Genomic DNA, 24,292 nt, shown 5'->3' with positions numbered 1-24,292 from the left:
TACAAAAAGGCCCACAATTAAATAAATAAACACTGAAAACTGGAATAAATCAATCAATATGTTACTCTAGTAAGAATAATAACAACAGTATTTGACATACAGAGTAACACATTTCTTAAATATGTAATAAAAATAAATACAAACAAAATGTTTGGCACACTTCACCACTAATATTATATTTTGTTGACACCTCTTCCTTTAGGCAAGACTAGTCAGTCTGACTATAAAAAAAGATATATCTTTTGATTGATCTTTGCTTGATCTTCCAGTGAAAGCAGCATTCCCCTTTCCAGTGTTATGCTATGTGCTTCCAGTGAAAGCAGCATTCCCCTTTCCAGTGTTATGCTATGTGCTTCCAGTGAAAGCAGCATTCCCTTTCCAGTGTTATGCTATGTGCTTCCAGTGAAAGCAGCATTCCCATTGCGCTCACCTGTCTGTGTAACCAGCCCTCACTTTCATCTTCATGTTTCTGAAAAGAGAATTAGGTATATAGGTGATATTGAAATAATGAGTAAGATAATTAGATATATAGGTGATATTGAAATGATTAGTAAGATAATCAGGTATATACCGGTTGGTGATATCGAAACGATTCATTCAAATATCTCATAGCATACGGAAAATATACTATTATATTAACTACTGTTTTGTAAATTAGTTTTCTGGTATTTGCTTTTATCTGACATGCTCAATATGAAGCCAATATAAATATGAATGCTCTTCGGACATGGTAATATTACACTGGGCATGAGAATAAGGCATTTAAATAAAGTTTCAATAAAATTGTATGAATGATTGCTGCTGTAAGCAAGGAAGAATAATTTGAGCAGCGTAACTGTTCAGTCAAAGTGCTGGTTTTCATTGTCATACTAGTTTTGTTAACGAGTGCATAAAAAATACAATTTGGACGCCAGCATTAGTTGCATACCTTCGTACACACACCAGTAGTAGCTTCACACAGAGTCATGATAGAGATGTTCTGGGCTCTGTTGAGCCAGTTGACAGCCAGCTTAGTGCTTGTTGCCCATTTCACCATTGTGATGTAATACTCCCTGTAAAAGGTTTAATGTTTATAAGGTAAATAACACAGGAAATCCCAAACAGCACAGTATTTTATTAAGCAGGGATGCACACTTGTGTTTAGTACCCAGTGTATATGGAAACTTCACATGAAGTGTCTCAAAATACTGTGCATTTACATATTAGTTACTTCATTAACACATGTGCACTTATACAACATTACAGTGTTATTATGCATAGTTACAAGGTACTTAATGTGTTCATCTTTTTGCATGATCTAATCCTAAACATAGCCCTAACCCTAAACCCCTAACCCCATTTTTTTTCTTTTTAATTTAGTCATCTCCAATTTTTTACCCAGGGTTTTTCTCCCCAATCTGCTATGCCCAATTGTTATCTGTATCTTCGGCTCACCACTCGCAACCCCCCGCCGACTCACTGGAGCATGCATCCTCCATCATTTTTCGCACTGCGGATCCACAGAGAGGCCACCAGTGCCGGAGGACAACACAGATCTGGAGGCTCCACTGCAGAACCACAGGTGCCCTATTGGCCACAGGGCTCACTGCTGTGCGGCAAGCCATGGATTCCCCTGCCAAACTAAGCCCTCCCTACCTGGGCAGCACTCGACCAATTGTGCGCCGTCCCTTAGGAACTCCCGGTCGGCTGTGACATAGCCTGGACTTGAACCTGCGATCCACAGGCTATAGGGCACATCCACATGGAGCGCCTTTGCTGGATGCGGCACTAGGGAGCCCCCTAACCCTTTTCTGATTGTGTACTTACAGATCCTGCAGAAATATTTACTCATTAAATACATTGTAACTATGAATTCTAACATTGTAATTCTGTGTAAGTACACATGTATTTACTAAGTAACTACTATGTAAAGACATAGTAAATAGAGACACTGTGTCTTCACAGAGTAGTTATTAGAGCCACTGAAAGCTAATTATTAGTAATTAGAGACACTGAGAGCTAATAAACATGGCAAACCAGGGTAACCTATAGTAAATACATAGAACAGCTGTGGGAAAAGCATGGGAATACTGCAAAAATACTGTGGTAAACTTTTATAGATATGTACAGATGGATACCTGAATTTACTTCTTGGTTTAGCAGTAACAGATAAGTAAGCTGAATTTGTGAAGTGTGGTGATTTTAGAAATGGATCCTCAGACTGTGCAACTATACATTTCCACCCCTTTGCAGCCGTGTGAACTGGGAGTCAGTATATGGAAATATCTGTGCAAACTGTATGTTGAGATTGAAAACCCCTTTAAATGTCATTAAACATACCGTATCCTCTGATCTTCAGGACGTTTCATTTCAGTGATATGCGGCGGCCCATTCAGGTTCACCACATACAAGGAAATTGTTGGGTTTTCCTGCCCAGCCTGCAGGGTTACATGCACAGTAATGCACAACATTAATACTGGACATGCACAGAAAGTAGCCCTGACAGCTGGCATTATCAAATGAGCAGCCTTTTAGCTGTGAAGCACCTGCTACACTAGAACTTCACCCAGCAGAGATAGGAGGAACAGGGGCTGAAACACCTAGAGCATAACAGAACCTTTGGAAGCAAGGTTGCCACTGATTCCTAGTAGCAAGTCGATATGTATGTAAGTATATATTTAGCTGGAGTGGTAAGAACTGTCCATAGAGTCATCACATTTAAAATTGTTCCTCACACGACATCACTCATTTGTGCAGTCTGACTGCATTCACACTTGGTCTGGTTCGTTTTGCTTGAAACAATGTATTTCACACTTATCTGTGAGCAAGGGAGCTGAGTACGTTTGGATGCGAGCAAACTGTTTTTGTAATTTTTTTTTTTTTTTTTTTGTCCTTTTCTATTGTTTTCAGGACGGAGTTTGTTATTGTTCCCAACGCAGGATGCAAGTGCACTTGGTTCGTTTCTATGGTCTGTGAACCAGATGTTTAAAATATCCTGCAAGGTATCTTGGAATCTTGAACGATGTATTGCTGTGGTTTTTAATAGTATGTTTTGGATTGTTACAGTGGTGGAGAGTTCCGGAAGTCAACAGAGAACATTCTTGTTGTCCACACCCACTACTGAATGTGTTCTTCACATTCCTGTCAGAGCTTCAGTGTCTCACACTGTCCATGTAGCTCCCCAGAGATGTTTTGTTTTTTGCTCTACTTGTTTCCTGAGTACGACCTAAACTATGCGTGAAATGTTTATTTCCGAGTCAGGTTACCTTGTATAGTTCGTTTCCTGTGTGCAAAAGGACCAAGTCCAGCAGCTGTTCACATTGAGGTTTAGCAAGCAAACCAGACTCTGCTCGTTTGACAAACAGACCAAGACAACCTCTTTAGGTGGACTTGGTACAGTTTGTTTCCCAAGAGGACTTTGTTGTTCACACTTCACACAAACCATACCGAATCATACAGAGTGTGGACCAAACCCTCTAAACGGACTCAGTGTGAACACAGCCTTATATACAGGACCAAGCACTTTTTGCTTTCCCACTTTCAAAGTGTCAGATTTGCAATATTGCCTATCATTACAAAAACCACCTTGCCACCTGTTTCTTTCATATATTACAGAATATATGCTGGGATGAATTTGCATACCAAATGAATCAGACGCAATCGACAGATAAAAGTTTTTTTTTTTTTTTTTTTTTTTTTTTTTTTTTTTTTTTTTTAACCACCTACTATCCATGTCCAGCAGGAAAAGGTAAATCTGGAAAAAGCCATCCGTTTGGCAACCTTATGAAAGCTACAGGGATGAAATAGATCTATAATACTCCCGAATTCCCTTGTGGTAAACACAGCTGTTGTTTGCGTTTCTTACCTTTGGGTAGTGGTATTCTTTCCCAGTAGGGTATGTAGAACCTGTGTACATGGGAATCTCCATTGTGGGCACTTGTGTGTCATTGATAGTGGTGTATGCTAACCTGGCGCCATCAGGAGACCACCAATGAGCAATGTGGCTTTGGAAAATCTCCTCTGTAAAAACAGAAACACAAAGCAAGATAAGCCTTTGCACCCATTTACATGTTCTGACAGCACTTACAGTAAACTGGCTTCTATTTTGTCAGTCTCATAATTCTAAGTGGTACTGGTTTGTTTGGCTGGTTTATCTTTCCCCAAGTTTGGCTGGTTGGTTTAGTTTGGCAGGTGGGTCTACAATCAATTGGAAATATAATAAATCCCTTCTCATAGAATGAAAACACTGAGGGCCTGAATGAATTTAATGTGAAGGTGTTTTGTCACAGCAGAAATCCAACACATTTTCAGATCTGTTTTTGTTCTCCGTCCAGTAACAAACGAAAGCAATCCCAATATATGTTAAATTACAAAATCCTTTCTGTTAACAGTGTGGTTAAGACTAATCGTGGTTTTCCAGGATTTATAATAAGCTTCGTAATTAAATTCTAGAATTTAATAAAAGTCCATAACATTTTATAACTAACTTGAACTGCAACTGTTTAAGAGCTGAAAACAAGTAAAAAGGTCTAATTAAGCAAATTATCAGTTCAATTAAGGGTCTAGTTAAGTAATTAAGAGCTCGGTTGGAATGAAAACCAGCAGCCACAGGAGGTCCCCAGGACCGCGTTTGAGAAGCCCTGGTGAGAATTACACAGCCTTCAAATTTTGAAACATATGAAAAAAAGAACTCCATATACATAACAAATGGAATGATGAGACTGTATTGTAACGATATATTCAAGGATGCGATGACTATAAGTAAGAAAATTTTAACAAACTGCAAAATGCAAAAAACTTGCACTCTTAACAGCAGAGCCGTCACTTCTGTTTCTCAGATTAGCTGCTTTTATTGTTCAAACCTAGTGAGGCAATGATCAGCATGCAGTTACCACCATCAATAAGCACCAAAAATCCTGACAAACAAGCAGATATGGGAGCTGCTGTGAATCAATGTCAGTTCATTAGGTCTACAAACAAAAATGCTATCTCTCTTCCTTAATGATAAGAGCCAGCAGCTTTTTGGTTACAGATAAACCCTGCCTCCAACTATCCCTCACACTTCAGCCCTACTCCCTCTCTCGTTCCACCTTGCTTCGTCAGCTGCTGAAGCTCAACTACTACTTCCAAACCCATGGCACTAGGCCATTAAGCTTCCCATCGAACTACTTTGTCAATGGAATACTGCATTGTGCACTAATGTCAAGATCTACATGAAGCAACGTGCTCAACTGCATTAAGTGTATAAGTAACTGTATTTGTAATTAGCTTGCGGAAATGGCAATGCAAAACAAAGGAAATAATCTAGATGGTCTCAGTGGTTTTTCCCCTGTAACTAATACAAGAAATATAAAAATAATAATTTGACTCCATGCAACTTCCTTCATCGAATAAGCTGAACAAACGAAATAAAAAACATGCACACTTAATCTGAAGCAGAGTTTTAATTTCCTTTGAGGTCTTACATATCTCTTGGTCAACTGCCTCTCCGAAGACTCGTCATCTTAATATGCATGGCAAAGATAGCCAAAGACCGGTTATCAAGTTTAAATAGGATCCCTAATTGAATGTAAATCCAGTTAAGCAGCAATAATTCAATAATCCATTGAACACTAATGTAAGATGAAGAGTCTGGAGACCTGCTGAGGGTTGCTGCAGTGATCAGCTCCGGGTGAAGCAGCAGCTTGGTGACTTGTGCGACCCTTTTTACATGAGCTCAAGAGGACAGGATAGAGCACAACATTAATAACTGGAGTGAAACATTCAGAACATCAAGACGAAGACAGCAAACAAAGTCTAATGTCACAGATTCACTAAGCTTAAAAGGTTTCAGAAATTAGTTATTTTAAGAATTAGCATTTTTTTAAATAACTATTATTCTGCTCTAAATTATTTTATTAGCATGATAAAAAAAAGGAAACCACATTATCATGTGACAAGAAACTTTTATTAACCTTTAATTGCATGTACTGCTAAAAAAACTGCCCATGCTCCCTTTTATAATCATTTCAATAATTAATAAAAAAAAACGTTTAAATTTGAGTGTTAAGAAAAGGGAACACAAAGCCATTTTGTGGTTTTCAGGCCACTGCATGGCACACCAGGGGAGACTTGGAGTTTGATACAGCGAAATTGCCTCAAACTAGGTTTTCCAGTCTCCTGGACAGGGGTGCTGGAACTAGGGGTACTGGGGCTTTGCATGGCTTCCACATATACAGGGGTTACAGTTTTGTTCAATGGCTTTCAGCACCCCCACTTTAAAATGTGTTCCAGTGCTACTGCTCCTGGAACTAAGTTTCAGCCAACTAAGTCTTAATTCCATATTGCACAGGTCTATTGATTGCATATTGCTGGAACAGTGGCTTGAAATCTGGTTCCAGGAGACCGGGAGACCTAGTTTGAGGCAACTTTGCTTTAAAAAAAACAAAACAAGTCTACCCTGGTGTGCCGTGCAGTGTCCTGAAACTAGTCTCCTGAAACCAAGTTCCATGACGCAAAGTGACTTGTGTTCCCTCAGCTTAACAGTAGAACATTCCGGGTAGATTCTTAGAAGGAATCCAAGCTCCTCTCTGCCACTTCTGCAATGGTGTCTCTCGCAGGGGGCTGGCAACACTAGCCGGCCTGCCTTGGAGGTCTCACCTCATCCAGGCACAGAGGGGGAGACCCCAGGGCCAAGCCTGCTGTACTCAAGACATCTTCGCACAGCCATTCTTCTAGGCTAGTAAACTGACAGACGCAGTGCCATTTGTGCCAATAGCATGTCTCTTATACATTATGCAAAAACTGTGCATGCTAATTATATAAATGTAACATACAGGTGATATAGCCACCTTAGACATTATCAACACAGCCAATAAGTATTTTTTAAATTAATTAGTCACTGTAATTGACATGCTTAAACATGTGATCAGCCAAAATATGCACATCTAAATGTAATTACTATAATCCATATTGTTGTTACTGCCATATTTCTTCTACAGGTGAAAACAAAAATTGTAATCCTTTTTTTCCAGTTAAAGTATTAAAAAACTTATTTATACACAGCAGGCATCAGTACTTGTATTGCAGCTGCTGGTGCTATAACACTATGTGTACTTTTCCTAATTTTGGATTCAATGTATATTTTCAAGGCTTACATGACTTTATCTGAAGGCAAAATACTGAGCAGGCAATTCAAAAGCAAAACAGCAAAGCCTATTGACTATATACCCAGATGATTCAACTTTCCTCTTAACACCACAAGATAAACATTGCATCCCAGAGTCAATAACATGTATTGGGAAAGAAGCTTGCATTTTGAGTAAAGGACAACTATCTTAATATTGACCATGGAAGATAATAAAATAAAGATGTTGATTAAAGTGCAAGCATGAGCCAACCAAACTCAATTATCTGCCTGCACAAAAGAGGAAACATTTAGTGTAATGATGTCATTTCCTTGAGTTTCAGAGCCAGCAAAACTGTTTCCTTCCTTTGGGCTTGATATACAGAGCCCTGCAGCAAAAGGCTTTTTAAATTTAATTTCCTGTTTTAAACCAGAAATAGTTATGTAAAAAACAAAGAACTTAAAGCATTATTACAAAGCTGCTAGCTTTAATCAGCCTACGCTGCTGTGTGGATATGATGTAAGGTTTTTAAAATAACATTCAGAAGAAAAAGAGAGAGAGAGATAAATGCAAAAGATAACGGAATTCCTTCAACTCAGAAAATAAGCTTCATTGAATGTGTTTGCCTCGAAGGACAGCACTGGGGGTACTGCTGCTGAATAATACATCACATAATTAAGATTCTGAGTCTGATACAATAACACTGGTGTTTGAGAACACTATGTAACACAATTTTTGTTCCTGGGTAGTAAGTGTTATTTTCTAATTGCTTATGCCTCAAAAGTATAGAAAATGGCTATTATTCCCCACAAACTTTGCTTTTGTGACCAGGACAGTGATATTTCAAAATATCACTATTTCCAATGGGGAAAATGGGCAAATGTGTGTCTTTTCATTCACATAAAGTCAGAAAAAAACATATGAATCCAAATTAACATGTATTGTTAATTTACATGTATTTATATATGTATTTACAGTATAATTGTAAATCTCAAAAAACTACTCACTTCTAAATCTTTTGTAGTCATCTTTGTATTACTTTAGTATAAATGCATGTTTATTTGGATTCATATGTTTTTTTTTTTTTTTTTTTTTTACTTTATGTGAACGAAAAGACACACATTTGCCCATTTTCCCATTGGAAATAGTGATTTTGAAATATCACTGTCCTGGTCACAAAAGCAAAGTTTGTGGGGATTAATAGCCATGTTCTATACTTTTGAGGCATAAGCAATTAGGAAATAACACTTACTACCCAGGAATCACTTGCTGCTAAAGCTCTCGTTACTGCACCACGAGTTCAATACAATAACACTGGTGTTTGAGAATCACTTGCTGCTAAAGCTCTCGTTACTGCACCACGAGTTCAATACAATAACACTGGTGTTTGAGAATCACTTGCTGCTAAAGCTCTCGTTACTGCACCACGAGTTCAATACAATAACACTGGTGTTTGAGAATCCTGCCCTGCGTGTCATACAGTAAGCTGTAAAAAGTAGATTCACTAACATTAACCCTGGCAGTCTGGACTGAAATAGAATCTGTGTAAAAAAAATACAGCTGTCTTTATTTCTGTTTTTTGATTAAATATAAGCGTCACAAACCTAAGACAATGAGCAGGCATTTTTAGCATGGTAGAGATTACTATTGGTATCCTGAACAAACCATTAATCTGAAGAGTGTCCAGTCCCTGCTAGTTCAGATTAGTGACAGTCTGCAGTGTTTCAGTGTAGAATTGTGAATAGATGGAACACATGCATTGAAACAGAGCAACGGTATTCAATCTCTGCAGTCTAAAGGTGTAGTATCTAAAATCATCCACAAGATGGCAACATCAACCTTTAATGAATCAGACAGGTGCAGTTTTAATTTAATACAACCTTTTAAAAACATTATTTTAATACTGGTACTGCGAACCACTGGGCCCTATGAAAAGATCAGAGACAAACACTGATTTTCAGAGAGGAAAACAATTATTTTAATAGTATGCTGTCAAACATATTCAACACTACACCAGAACAATAACTGAACTGCTCTGTCCTGCAACTAACGCCGATTATATTTGAATGATGGTACCGCTAACTTTACAGCAGCTTTTAAAATTTACCACATGAGAATCAAACTAGAATAACTGTGTCATTACTGTAATTCATGTTAATGCTAGCACTCGTACAATGTCAACTGTTATCTTTATCACAGCTAGGGTTAACAGCTTTCCAGAGTCACAAACTGAGACACATTATTACTATTATTATTATTATTATTATTATTAATTCACTGTTGCTGTAGAAACTTTGAAGCCATTAAAGACTAAGTAGAGAGGTTCTGAAAAATATACAGTTATAAATCCCCATGTGCTGCTACAACTGTTTAAATAACACACCTGTCATTTCTTTTCATTTGTTCACATCCAACTACTTTTCACACCGATGAATATAAATTCTGTTTCAAAGCCCTTTTCAAAATGGCTGCTCTAGTGCACTGATGATGGTACAAGGATTATTGCCCACATTTTCAAACTGCATACTAAATGGCCATGTGGCAGGCTGGCGAGTGGATAGAGGCCCAGAGACAGTCTGTAGTTCAAAAAAATTATTATTTTATTATAAATACACAAAAATAAAAGTGCACAAGGGCAAAATTAAGGGATTTAAACAAAAAAAAAAACAGTACAAAAAACAAACTTACAAAAATAAAGGTTTCCAGACCAGGCAATGCCTGGATGTAGGATGTAGGATGTAGGATGTAGGATGTAGGATGTAGGATGTAGGATGTAGGATGTAGGATGTAGACTTCACAAATCACAAAACCCACAAACACCAACCTGCTTCCTCAGCTTCCTCCTCCCACACAAGAAGCAGAGGCCTCCTTTTATGTCAGGTGGCTGGTCGCTGATTGATCGTTAATTAAGTTAATCATTTAATCAACTAATCAACCCCAGCCACCTGAACATAATAAATCCAGGCAAGTAGGGGAAATTAACCCCATCCCTGCCAATTTAAAAAGGGCAGAGCTTTGCTCTGCCACAGGCCATTACTATGCTGCACCTACTCCTGATTGGCAGAATGAATTATCGAAATATAATAAAGAATCATCTGAGCCATGCTATTGTAATGCAATTCATGATAACAGCAACTGTGGAAAGCACACGTCACCATCATCATGATTCTAAAAGGAGAGTGTAAAACAGTCCAGCCTGCCTGTACGTTTTATTCAAAGGGTTATTTTGCAATGCAGTTATTGAGTGGATTGATGATACCTTACAAGCAGTAATAACAGGTTGCAGGTGGGCTCACTAGACAGTGGCTGTAAAATGTATGCATCAGAAAATATACACACATATATATAGACACTGATTGGACAGAGATTCTTTTGCCATAACTTTGACCTTACCTGACTAGTAGCACATGCATGATCCATTCTATGATTGTTTTATTTATTTTTCTGCTTTATCTATTGTCTCTAATACTAAAACAAACGTAATAAATGAAATGGCAAATGTTTCAACTACAAGTCTTTTTTAATGGAAAAGTCTGATATTGGAAAGTTTTGCAATTGAATGTATGATCTTTCTTTTAGCATTTCTAAATTCGGCACTAGTGAGTGTTCCGTAGGATGGGTGGGATTTTCTTTTTGGTATATATGCACTATCACTCATATTGTTTGGATGGTCAAGGAGACTGACGTGATTACTCTCTCTCTGAGAGGCTTGCATTAGTGCTGCTGTATTCTGCTACAACATACCTACTAAACTAAACAGTGTGGCAGCACCATTCCTGAGTACTGGCATTTATCTGTGATGTGCTTAGAATTCTACTGCTGGAGAGAGCATTAAATTGTACCACACACACACACACACACACACACACACACACGCACACACACACACACACACGCACACACACCACTTGAACTGACAGCCTCTTATAAACTTCAGAAAGAATCCTTCCAGACACCTGCAGGCAATGGAGCTGCTGTTAGTCAGCCTTCTGTGTCATGATTCATAATAGTTGTGACAGCAGCCCCTACCAAGAACAGCACTTAGTACTCCCACAGATCCTCAGCAATTCATACCATTTTTTTAAACTAGTTAATTTAATGTAATTGAATGTACTACTGCATTCTATTGCTTCCCGCTGGGCTACTTCCCCTTGCTACATAAAGTGATTTCTCTGTAAAGCGAAACACTGAGTGTATTGTCAGCAATCTTACAACACTGGTTGCTATTGGAAATGGGAGACTGGTTAATATAATACATTACCAGAAACTCTTTACGTATTACGTATTATTATTATTATTATTATTATTATTATTATTATATTATTATTATTATTATTATTTTTTTTTTTATTATTATTAGTAGTAGTATTATTATATGGTTAGATTTCTGGGTAGATGGAATATTAAACTGGTCAACTTTTAACTGTAAGCCACTGGAAATATTCTGAATACCACTGTGTGGCAAAGTGCCCGCCCCTGTGTGTATTTTCTGTTAAATGTTGTGTGTTAATGTTGGTGTAGTCATTGGTACACGAAATATAAACAGGTCTGTGTAACACGAGTGTTTAAAATGTATATTTGTATTTAGGCACGAGGACTGCACAGCACTTCACGTGCAAGTAAAAAGTAATAAAAAGTAATAATATGTGAGCACGGGGAATTGCACTTTATTAATTCACGTGCAGTTGTACTGAGACTCCAATTGAATGACTGATTAGCAATCGAGTCTCGGTACAGCTGCATAAAAGCTGCATGTTTTCACTCACTCGGGGTTGTGTGTTCGGTGACTGGAGAATGGGACTGGAGACGGAGGTAAGAGTAATAATTGTAATAATAATCGTAATCGTTAAAATATCTGCTCACCGTGTTTTGTCTGTATAGTCCGTTTTGCTTGTCTTTTTATTTTGGCGACGAGTGCCGTGTCCTGTGTTTTTTGTTTGTTGCAACCTTTTTATTTCCTGACTGTCTGTTCACTTAATAAATGCTGAGCGAGACCATTCGCTCAGCTCCACCAAACTCCACCTCTCAATTGTTGTTTATTTCCTGGCTCTGGTCTGACGTCACCCACTCCGGCCGTCTTTGTGACACAGTGTAATGGAGATCTTTATAGATTTGCCAAAATGAACCACTAATTAGTTCAGTCCAGAAATGATAGACTGCACAGATTATTATTTTTTTTATTTTATTTTCTTGGCTTAGGCAGTAGTTTTAATATGAAAGCACACCCCACCAGAAAATCAATTTCTTTTACTGTGAGCAGAAATCAAATGTGGATAACATTCATTATGATCCTGACTGATCTTTGTCAACAAGGGGAATCTGCTGTACAGCAGACAGAGGACGTACGCAGCTGAGACCCTGCTGTAGTTCTTGTCGGGTTGTGGACAGAACCGCAGCTGAGACACTGCTGTAGTTCTTGTCGGGTTGTGGACAGAACTGCAGCTGAGACGCTGCTGTAGTTCTTGTCATGTTGGGGATAGAACCACAGCTGAGACGCTGCTGTAGTTCTTGTCGTGTTGGGGTCAGAACCGCAGCTGGTACGCTGTTGTAGTTCTTGTCATGTTGGGGACAGAACCACAGCTGAGACGCTGCTGTAGTTCTTGTTGGGTTGGGGACAGAACCGCAGCTGGGACGCTGTTGTAGTTCTTGTCATGTTGGGGACAGAACCGCAGCTGAGACGCTGCTGTAGTTCTTGTTGGGTTGGGGACAGAACCGCAGCTGAGACGCTGCTGTAGTTCTTGTCGTGTTGGGGACAGAACCGCAGCTGAGATGCTGCTGTAGTTCTTGTCGGGTTGGGGACAGAACCGCAGTGTTTGGTTTCTTCTCTGGCTTGTTTCCCATATGACACATATTTGTAATCTGTAATATACATCTAGCTGTGTGTCTTGTTATATCATATCCGGCTTGTTCAAATATTTACAATAATGTTTATTCACTTCTGAGACAGGCTCCTCCAGTACAGAAGGAGAAAGCATAAGCTTGTTCAGCTGTGCACTCAGCTTTGCAGTTATCAGCATATTATACTGCCACAGAACAAATACAGCACTCCTAGTGACAGGGCAAAAACCCTTAACGTAAACAGTGTGTGTGGGAATGTAAGGGTGGAGGGATGGGGTTACATCTGTCCTTGCCAGCAATCACAGGTGTGGCCACTCCCCAATTAGTTCATTGATGCTGATTGGGGAGTGGTCACATGTATAAAAGGAACCAGAAATCCTTTCCTGGAGGAGTTTGTCAGAGGAGTTTGGGGGGAAGAGTTTGGGGTGTGCTGTGATTTTTGTATTACTTTGAAACTTTATAGTGAAGGTGAATGCCTAGTCTGTGCTGTTTTGTGTTTATTTAACTGCCACTTTCTGTCTCTGGTTCTAATTCCTGCCAGTTGCCACCCTGGGCCGTGTCACTTCTACAGTTTTTTTGTAATAAAGCACAGTTTACTGCAGCAATCATATGGTGCACTGATGTGGTAAAATGACTGTCTAATCACATTGCACAATGTTAGGGCTGCAGAGAGCTTCCTATACCAAGCTGGTTGTTGCACATTAAGTTTTAAATACTGGATTATAGTCAAAATAAATTGTTAGCAATAATGCAGATCCGAACCCCACTGTCAGAAATCACAGAACACAGCTGTGGCAGAGGAAATGGCAGTAGTCTGCCTCTCTGCACTGGGGGCTGGGAATCCAAGTGAACATTCCAAGAATGTGAGCTTAACTGATTGCCCAGCAAGTGGCTGCCGACTGGGGAGGATGCATGAAAGAGACGCTGTCTGAGATATAATGTTAAAAAAAGATGCTGAAATGAGTCCAGAGCTGTCCAGGTGCTGAAGCTGGACAAAGAGCGTGCAACTACAGGAACAAGCTTGCTTGCTAACCCCACAACTCTTTTGTTTTTGTATAACAGTTTTGATTTGTGTTCTTTTTTTGCACCTACCTTTGTTTATGTATGAAGATTTGACAAAAAAATCAAGTCACCCATGTGGTTTTCACTACTAAAGACCTTGTTTCCTTTATTTCTACACCCATACCTCTGTGACACATGGTGTTAGATGTGGGATAAGCTTTGCTCCCAGGAGCCTAAAAGAAGATGACAAGGTGAAGAGAACATGAGCATGAGAGAGTGAGTATGGCAGGCTGTCCTGGAACTGCAGCAACAACAAGCCCAGGTGATCACTGCCATGATAGTTGCTCAAGTTGCCTCCATGGCCCCTGCTCTCCAAGCTAAAAACCCCTGGGCTCACATTAAGATCCCTAAAATGACTTCAGATGGTGATCCTGAGGCTTTCCTAACCATTTTTAGAGAAAGGCACGAAGCTGCCATTGGTCCGAGGATCAGTGGGCCATCCAGTTGGCTGCCTTACTAACTCCGGAGGCTCAAGCAGCTTGTCATGTCCCGGGGAAAGAGGAAGCACTGGTTTACACCTCAGTAAAAGCATCTTCAATCTCCTAGGGCACTCTGAGGACAGGTACCGAAAGAAGTTGAGGAGCCTGACCTTTACTGAAGGGGACTGCCTAAGGTCCTTTACCCAAAAGGTTAAGGATGCCTGTTTCCGTTGGCTTGGGCTGGAGGAAAGAACGGCCATGAAGGTGGCAGAGCAGGTCATGATTGAACAGTTCATTTAATGTCTCCCTGCCAGGACAGCTCTATGGCTACAACAGCACCGGCCCACGACCATCGCAGAGGTGACCTCACTGGCTGAGGAACATCTGGAGGCAGTGGATCCAAGTACAGATGCTGGATCACCTTTATACTGGCGTGAGCTTGAGGCTCAAAAATCTGTTTTTCTTACAGCATCATGTTCCCCTTGGTCCAGACGCTGTCAAGCCTCCCGTATGGGGGCTATATCCTGGGGTCCCCCTTCGGCAACCTCGGGGCCTAGGGAGAAGAAGCTTGCCCCAAGACTTGCCCCAAACTTCTCTTCAGGTCTGAAGCCAAAACCTTGGTCTCCTCCAGAGCTTTTTGGGAGCTGCTGGCAGTGTGGACAGCCTGGACACCACAAGGCCAATTGCTTTATTATGGAAGTGGGCTTTGCCAGGACAAGTTTACGACCCCAGCACTATCCTGCCGATCCAACTACAGGTTTCACAGTGCTGGTAAGAGTTGAGGGGCGTGAAGCCAGGGCTCTCCTTGACTGAGGGTGTGGTCAAACCCTAGTCCAAGTCAGCCTGGTTCCACTCAGGAAGGGGCGGTTTGGGGACAAAATACAGATCCACTATATATATGGGGATGCACATACCTATCCTACTGTCAGACTCAAAATTCAGGTTGATAACACTACTTCCCACTTAAAAGTGGGGGTATCCACTTAGGTGCCTTTTCCTGTGATTTTAGGATGGGATTGGCACCATTGGTCACTGTTAGCACCTACCGGGGTCAAGTCTGAAAAGGAAAAGTCAATTTGTGAACTGTTTCCTTTTCATAAGCCTAATGTGAGAGAAGGCTTGCTAAATTAGAAGTTATCTAGTCAGTTGGAGCTAGGGAGGGAGGAAACTCACCTTTTGGCGTCCTCTTGGCCGAAAGTCAAGCTGGTTGGTGAGGAAGATAGCCTTCCTGCTTTCACTCTGGGGGGGTTTACCTGGTCGGGGGCCATCTCCTTACCAACCCATCTGATATTCACTTAGAACAGTCCAGGGATAACATCTTGTCTCACCTGTAGAACCAAGTGGCAATCATGGATGGCCATACCGTTGACAATCAACATGTAAGGATGTATCCTCAGTTTCACTTGTTTCAAGACTTACTGTATAGAGTAGAAATGAATCATAAAACAGGGGAGGTCAGGAAACAGTTGTTGGTTCCCTGGACCCACAGGTTTCAACTGACCCATGCTATCCCCATGTCCAGACACCTAGGATGGGATAAAACTTTAAAGAGGCTGGTGGCTCGATTCAACTGGCTTGGTATCCACAGAGATGTTACTTGGGTGAGGGCTGCCCCGATTGTCAGTCAGCCAGTGGCCATTCAGTGCCTAAGGCCCCATTAGTGCCCTTGCCACTAGTGAGGCTCCTTTTGAGTGTGTGGGCATGGATTTGGTGGGACCTCTGGAGAAGTCAGCAGTGGGGTACCTGTATGTAGTGCTCATTGTTGATTGTGCGACTCTGCTGTTCCGCTACCTTCCATGTCTGCCCGGGTGATTGCTGAGGCGCTTCATAAAGTTTTTGAACAAGTAGGCATCCCAAAACAGATATTGATGTACCAGTGTACTTCCTGTATGTCCAGGGCAATTGAGTAGGCTGTTAAAAATATGCTCATCAAAACATCCATTTATCACCCCCAAACTGATGGATTGGTGGAGTGTTTTAACCGTACCTTGAAAGAAATGATTTGCCGTTTTTCCGAATGTGATGTATGAAACTGGGATAAGCTGTTAGCCTCAATGCTTGTTGCTATCCGAGAGGTTCCACAGGCTTCTACAGGGTTCTCACCATTTGAACTCCTGTATGGGAGGAGACCTCAGGGAATTCTCGATTTAGTGAAACAGCTGTGGGAAGAATAGACTTCTGACTTGGTTAATCTGATGAGAAGCATATTGGACTTGTTGAAGAGACTGAACACCTTGGGGGATTTCGCTCATTACAATTTACTGTAACCCCAACATAGGCAACAAGCCTCATATAACCAGGGAGCCCATTTACGTACATTTCACTTGAGATAAAGTTTTGCTATTCCTACCTAGTTCAGAATCAAAACTCCTGGCTAGGTGGCAAGGACCCTATGTGGTCACATGCCAAGTTGGGTTGGTGGACTACTGGTGGAGTTGCGACGTCCTGGACAGAGACAAGAACTCAAGGGGCCTGTTTCACAGACTTGGTTTAAAGAGTTATCCAGCATGGTAACATATCACGCTTAAATAAACCTGCTTCGGAGCAGGATAACTAAGAATAATCCTGACTTTTAAATTCAGTTTTAAACTTCTCATAGTCTACCTGTGCTTAAGGGACTCTTGCAGACATGGCTACAGTATATTCTTAAGTTTTGATCTGTAACACAATTAAGTAGGGCTCGTAAATTGATAGAATGATTACATAAATACATATATTCTAAGTGGAATGAACATATTTGTGTGTGCATACTAGGGTGGCCATCTGGCTCCAGATTTACCAGACCCTTTGAGACAGAATGGGATTTCAAACTTGTCCCTAAACTGAAAGCAATTAATGTGTAAATTAACCATTACACCTTTGCTAAAATTAATAATGGTGCTTAATGTGCATCAAACAAGTGTATAATTATAGTAAATAAGGCTGAAGCTTTGTCAACTTATTCCTCTCCTAAATAAAAAAAAACAGGTGAGATCCTTCCTGGGGCTTGCCAGGTAATACAGTAAGTTCATACCCTGGTCTGCAACCCTGGCAACTCCTCTGTCGGATCTCATGAAAAAGGGTGCTCCAGACAAGGTTCAGTTGATGGAGAAATGCCAACAGGCCTTTGAGGAGATCAAGTCCCAGCTGTGTAACAGCCGGTCTTACACAGTCGGATTTTGGAAAAGGCTTTATTTTACAAACGGATGTCTCTGAGGTGGGAGTGTGGGAGGTTCTCTCCCAGAAGGTCACGAGGAAGGAGCACCCAGTTCTGTTTATTTGTAGGAAGCTCCTTCCCTGAGAGAAGAACTATAGCACCATTGCAAAGAAGTGTCTCTCAGTAAAGTGGGCTGTAGAGACACTCTGCATTACCTCCTGGGCAGATCGTTTCTCTTAGTCACTGATCACGCTTCCCTCACTTGGCATAATCTGATGAAGGACTCCAATGCCAGAATTGCCCACTGGTACTTGGTCTTCAACCCTTTGTCTGCATGTTAGTCCCCCGACCAGGGAATAAACATCACAGTGCAGATTTCTTTTCCTGGGTAGGGTTGGTGGATTTCATCGAATGGCTCGAGGGGTGTGGCAGTAGAGTCTGTGTCCCAGCCATGGGGACTGGGGATCCATGTAAAATTTAAAGAATGTGAGATTAATTGATTGTCTAGCCCAAACCCTGTATATAAAAAGACTTCTTTCATCTTAGGGTCTGCTGACCCCGATGTGAATGTCCGTGACTTTGTTTTTGTTTAAACTCTTTTGTTTTTGTATAGCAGTTTTGATTTGTGTTCTTCTTTTGCACCTACCTTTGTTTGCTGTATGAAGATTTGGCAAGAAATGTTTTTCCCTGAAAACCCAGTCAAATAGTCACCCACAAGGTGTTCACAACAAAAGACCTTGTTGCCTTTTCTTCTATACCCACACCTCTGTGACAATAACGTCATGAAAGAGGACGGGATAGGGGCAAACAACAAGACCCTTTTTAGTATTAGCAGTATTTAAATGATGATCATGATCGACTCAGTAGTTGATTAGAAGACAAAGGCAAAGCCGTCAACTGATATATCATTGTGTATAACACTTCTCTAAGGTAATGCAAGACCACAAGCAGGGTATCCTCAAAACAAACACTGAAATCAAGAAAGTGTTCGCTATGAATTCCAATTGTTTTCTAACCTGTATTAGAAAATGATTGAGTGCGAACAGTAAGTTAGCTTCCAGATCTAGTGGGCTTCTATTTTGCAAAGATGCCTGCTGAAACTTTGAAGTACTTAACCGTGAATTAAATTTTAAATCAATCTACTCATAAAAACATTCTAATCTACAACTAATCTGATAACATAAAAAGCTACTTAAACATACTTTCTGAAGCTGGTCTTGAGACAAGCGAAATCATGTTTGTGACAGGACATCGTAATGAAGGCTCAATTCACAGCTACTGGAGAGCAAATCAACAGGGAAGACACGATTGACCCAAAATTCTGTCATCAGCTGGTCCAAACAACACCCTCCCTCAAAACCAGCCAGTCAAACTGCCAAACCTGCTTCAGTTCTTTTGCACAAGTCAATCCACTCCCTTCCAGCTTGAATGATGCCCTGCCTCCAACAACAACTCTATACTACACAGACTATTCAGCAATCCTACAGTTAATTTATTTGGCAATGTCATAATAATAATACAAACTGTTTTCGCTATGTGTATGTCGTTTTTCTATTCTAACTATGTTAGGGACTACTTTCTTCAGCGGCAAGTTACCCAGAGAAATATCAAAAGTTACATAGATTTTAAAGTTGCTTTTTTTTAAAGAGAAAATATAGAAATAAATAATTTTCTAATAGCGACATAGCCTCCTCGATGTGTGCTCTACCGTGTGGTAGATGACCTTGACTTTTGATACCGCCCTCACCTACGGCTTGGGACGCATAACTCCAGTCGCAGTCATCTACCACATGGTAAAGCCTGCATTGACGGGCTCTATTGCTTAAAATGAACGTGCTCTACCTATCCTTGTACAGCCCATGAATCTCTATATCCTCACACTTCCACTTGAGTGCATCAAGTACAACTGAGCTAGTACAGCATTCACTCTGTGTATAGCCCATGAATCTCTATATCCTCACACTTCCACTTGAGTGCATCAAGTACAGCTGAGCTAGTGCAGCATTCACTCTGTGTACAACCCATGAATCTCTATATCCTCACACTTCCACTTGAGTGTATCAAGTACAGCTGAGCTAGTGCAGCATTCACTCTGTGTACAGCCCATGAATCTCTATATCCTCACACTTCCACTTGAGTGCATCAAGTACAGCTGAGCTAGTGCAGCATTCACTCTGTGTACAGCCCATGAATCTCTATATCCTCACACTTCCACTTGAGTGCATCAAGTACAGCTGAGTTAGTGCAGCATTCACTCTGTGTACAGCCCATGAATCTTTATATCCTCACACTTCCACTTGACTGAATCAAGTACAGCTGAGCTAGTACAGCATTTACTTCCATTTTGTGACTTTTACTGTACATTATCAGGTCAGCAGTTCATTGCAAATAGCACGCTGTTAAGGATTTTCCCTCTAGGTGAATTCAGTCCACATAAAGCATATCTCAAAGACCAGGGAGCTTAGATTAAAAATCAAGATTAAATCCACTCAATCCACTCCTTGCCTCATTCATGAAATGTGCTGCTTGCTTAAAATCAGCTTACATCCGCTTTCTAATGCAATCTGTAAATCTCCAGTGATGTAACAGCTTTGACCGCTTTAGCATTTAACACAAGGTTTTATATAAATGTCAAAAATCCATTTATATTGAAGAGTTCTTGAGATCTGATGAGCAAGGATTGATAAAGTATAACAACAAACGCAGTGTACCATTGTTTCCATTATAATACCAGTGTATTACCAGGAAGAAAATCTAGCAGAACCATTACCAATATACAGTACTGTGCAAAAGTTTTAGGCAGGTGTGAAAAAATGCTGTAAAGTAAGAATGCTTTCAAAAATAGACATGTTAATAGTTTTTATATTTATCAATTAACAAAATGCAAAGTGAGTGAACAAAATAAAAATCTACATCAAATCAATATTTGGTGTGACCACCCTTTGCCTTCAAAACAGCATCAATTCTTCTAGGTACACTTGCACACAGTTTTTGAAGGAACTCGACAGGTAGGTTGGCCCAAACATCTTGGAGAACTAACCACAGTTCTTCTGTGGATTTAGGCAGCCTCAGTTGCTTCTCTCTCTTTATGTAATCCCAGACAGACTTGATGATGTTGAAATCAGGGCTCTGTGGAGGCCATACCATCACTTCCAGGACTCCTTGTTCTTCTTTACGCTGAAGATAGTTCTTAATGACTTTCGTTGTATGTTTGGGGTCGTTGTCATGCTGCAGAATTCATTTGGGGCCAATCAGATGCCTCCCTGATGGTATTGCATGATGGATAAGTATCTGCCTGTACTTCTCAGCATTGAGGAGACCATTAATTCTGACCAAATCCCCAACTCCATTTGCAGAAATGCAGCCCCAAACTTGCAAGGAACCTCCACCATGCTTCACTGTTGCCTGCAGACACTCATTCATGTACCGCTCTCCAGCCCTTCGGCGAACAAACTGCCTTCTGCTACAGCCAAATATTTCAAATTTTGACTCATCAGTCCAGAGCACCTGCTGCCATTTTTCTGCACCCCAGTTCCTGTGTTTTCATGCATAGTTGAGTCGCTTGGCCTTGTTTCCACGTCGGAGGTATGTTTTTTGGCCGCAAGTCTTCCATGAAGGCCACTTCTGACCAGACTTCTCCGGACAGTAGATGGGTGTACGAGAGTCCCACTGTTTTCTGCCAATTCTGAGCCGATGGCACTGCTGGACATTTTCCGATTGCGAAGGGAAGTAAGCATGATGTGTTTTTCATCTGCTGCAGTAAGTTTCCTTGGCCGACCACTGTGTCTACAGTCCTCAGTGTTGCCCATTTCTTTGTGCTTCTTCAAAAGAGCTTGGACAGCACATCTGGAAACCCCTGTCTGCCTTGAAATTTATTCCTGAGAGAGACCTTGCTGATGCAGTATAACTACCTTGTGTCTTGTTGCTGTGCTCAGTCTTGCCATGGTGTATGACTTTTGACAGTAAACTGTCTTCAGCAACCTCACCTTGTTAGCTGAGTTTGGCTGTTCCTCACCCAGTTTTATTCCTCCTACACAGCTGTTTCTGTTTCAGTTAATGATTGTGTTTCAACCTACATATTGAATTGATGATCATTAGCACCTGTTTGGTATAATTGTTTAATCATACACCTGACTGTATGCCTACAAAATCCTTGACTTTGTGCAAGTGTACCTAGAAGAATTGATGCTGTTTTGAAGGCAAAGGGTGGTCACACCAAATATGGATTTGACGTAGATTTTTCTTCTGCTCACTCACTTTGAATTTAGTTAATTGATAAATATAATCTATTAACATGTCTATTTTTGAAAGCATTCTTACTTTACAGCATTTTTTCACACCTGCCTAAAACTTTTGCACAGTACTGTATACACAGCAGTCTCCGGGCTAAGAGAACACCCCTTGGGAAGTAAGCAAAGTACTCTCTAAGACGAAGCTGACCGCAGACACAATATGAATCAATAAATAAATATGTATTATTAATAGTACTGTTCCTTGGGAAAACACAATACTGAGCTCAAGTGATGTGATTTCAGAAAAACAGCAGGTGCTCAGTACTTGACATTTGAGTTGAGTTAAAATTGCCAAAATGAGTAAAAATCTGTATAAATAGTCCAGAGAAACCAGAAAACTGGCTGTGTGAAGGACAGGCCACGTCCTGGCAGAGGGTCACCACAGTGGCCCAGGGCCATCACAGCTGACTGATCCATCTGTGTAATCGTTTTCAGACTGTAGTGGCTTCAGCATGAGAAATTCCAGGAATAAATAACCTGTGCAGCAGAATGACTGGAGCTCGCTGTCTGAATGAAAATGATTTACATGCTCGGTGGTCATTCAGGGGTAACACGTTGACAGCTGAGAGATGAAGTCATCATCTTCTGTGGGCCAGAGAACATCTGAGGTGGCAACAGAAAGAGTGGGGGATTGTTTTATTCACTGATGAATGCCGTTTTTCCCTTGACAGACCTGACCTGATGCTTGTGTATGGTAACATTGCCTGTGTATATAACATTGCCCTGTAGAGTAATATTGCCCCTGTACAGTAACACTGCCCCTGTATATTATATGTATATGGTAATATTGCCTGTGTATAGTAACACTGCCCCTGTATAGTAACATTGCCTGTGTATAGTAACATTGCCTGTGTATAGTAACATTGTCCCTGTATAGTAACATTGCCTGTGTATAATAACATTGCCCCTGTATAGTAACATTGCCTGTGTATAGTAACATTGCCTGTGTATAATAAAATTGCCTGTGTATAGTAACATTCTCCATGTATAATAATGCTGATGATAAAACTGCTGAACACAGTTTTTATAAACAAACTCTACCACCAGTGCATGAACAGAACAATACAACAGCCTGCAGATGTAAAATGTGCAGAAGACAGGCACAATGTGTGGATGAGCTGAACAATGCAAGTACTTTAAGAAAAATACTAAGCAACACAAATTGAGTGATGAGGAATTCACCCAACTCCATCCTCCAAGAAAGACTGAAGCTTAGTAATAATATGTGTTGTTTTCCCATCACTGAAGCCAGCTGCATTGCCATATTAAAGATAATGTGGTAACAATGTAGAACACAACAACAGACTCCATCTCCAGGATTTCATGCCAAGCATTTACAGTAGGGGGCTACAATGCTTGCTTTCAGTGTTAAAGTAAAGTACAGTGTTCCCTTGTTCTTCCATGATTTGGTTTGCTCACAGGTAGACAGTACATTGTATATGTCCCTGTGCAACTACCCTTTACTCATTCACTGGCACTTACAATGATTCTGCTGGCTTAACCAGCAATGTATGGAACCTGGATCTTACCTTCATAAAGCCAGTCACTCAGGCCATTAAAAATGACCCCCTCTTTTCCAGACAAGACCAGACGAATTGCTCTGCTGTTCACGTTGGATTGATAGTAGATGTTGTTCTCAAATATGAAGATCTAATGCAGAAAAGAAAGGTGAACATAGTTATTTACTCCTGCTTTATGAAATGAGAAAATTGACTATTTGACTTTCTGTCAGTTTTGATTTTCTTTATCACAATTTTTATTACGCAGAAAGACTGGAGGAGATCCAGATAAAATAATGCATTTCCAAATTGAATTTCAGTGTCGACTTGGATGAATTTGACTGAGTGTTTAAAATAAATGAGACTGCAGTATTTACCCTTTATATCCAAATCAAGTAAAATATTTCCTAGGTAAAGAAGAAGAAGAAGAAGAAGAAGAAGAAGAAGAAGAAGAAGAAGAAGAAGAAGAAGAAGAAGAAGAAGAAGAAGATGATCATATACTAAAGACAATTTTTTTTTTTATATTCTTGTATTTTTTTGGGGGGGGGGGGGGGGGTGGAACATATGATAATTTTTCATGAAATACAATAATTTTCAGGCTTCAATACGATATTTTCATTTTTCAGATCTGGCAGCACTGAAAAGGAAGAAGAGGACATGGAGGAGGAAGATGAAGAGGAAGAGGAAGGTGAAGAAGAGGAAGATGAAGAAGGCTGGTGCACTCCAGGGCTCGAACAAAGACCAGGATTAGAAGGGCCAGCTTTGGCCATCCCTGCTCCTAGATCTTGCCAAACATGGTTTAGTCGAGAGCATCACATTTTTTCTGTAAGGTGGCAGATCTAAATGCTACCATCAAGTATGTCAGTGACATTCACTTTGGGACACATGGTTTAATACTTTTCCATTTCAGAATTATTACCGTAGCCCCACTTCATTAAAATATGATGACAAACACCTTTGT

General features: G+C 40.4%; 1 protein-coding gene across 4 annotated transcripts in view; it reads right to left on the bottom strand.

Annotated features, from left to right (window-relative positions):
- The window catches only part of LOC121314057 (dipeptidyl aminopeptidase-like protein 6), a 277,540-nt gene that overhangs the window by 35,195 nt on the left and 218,053 nt on the right, over nucleotides 1–24,292 (bottom strand). For all 4 annotated transcript variants that reach the window (XM_041246865.1, XM_041246867.1, XM_041246863.1 and 1 more), the window contains exons 8-12: nucleotides 23,362–23,482; nucleotides 3,845–3,999; nucleotides 2,320–2,417; nucleotides 929–1,052; nucleotides 431–469 (exon numbers count right to left, since the gene is read on the bottom strand). In XM_041246865.1, coding sequence (XP_041102799.1) covers nucleotides 431–469; nucleotides 929–1,052; nucleotides 2,320–2,417; nucleotides 3,845–3,999; nucleotides 23,362–23,482 — 537 coding nt within the window. The remainder of the gene's footprint in view (nucleotides 1–430; nucleotides 470–928; nucleotides 1,053–2,319; nucleotides 2,418–3,844; nucleotides 4,000–23,361; nucleotides 23,483–24,292) is intronic.

This window comes from Polyodon spathula, chromosome 4 (assembly GCF_017654505.1).
Source record: "Polyodon spathula isolate WHYD16114869_AA chromosome 4, ASM1765450v1, whole genome shotgun sequence".
Taxonomy (NCBI): domain Eukaryota; kingdom Metazoa; phylum Chordata; class Actinopteri; order Acipenseriformes; family Polyodontidae; genus Polyodon; species Polyodon spathula.
This window is presented reverse-complemented; position numbering and strand designations above follow the sequence as displayed.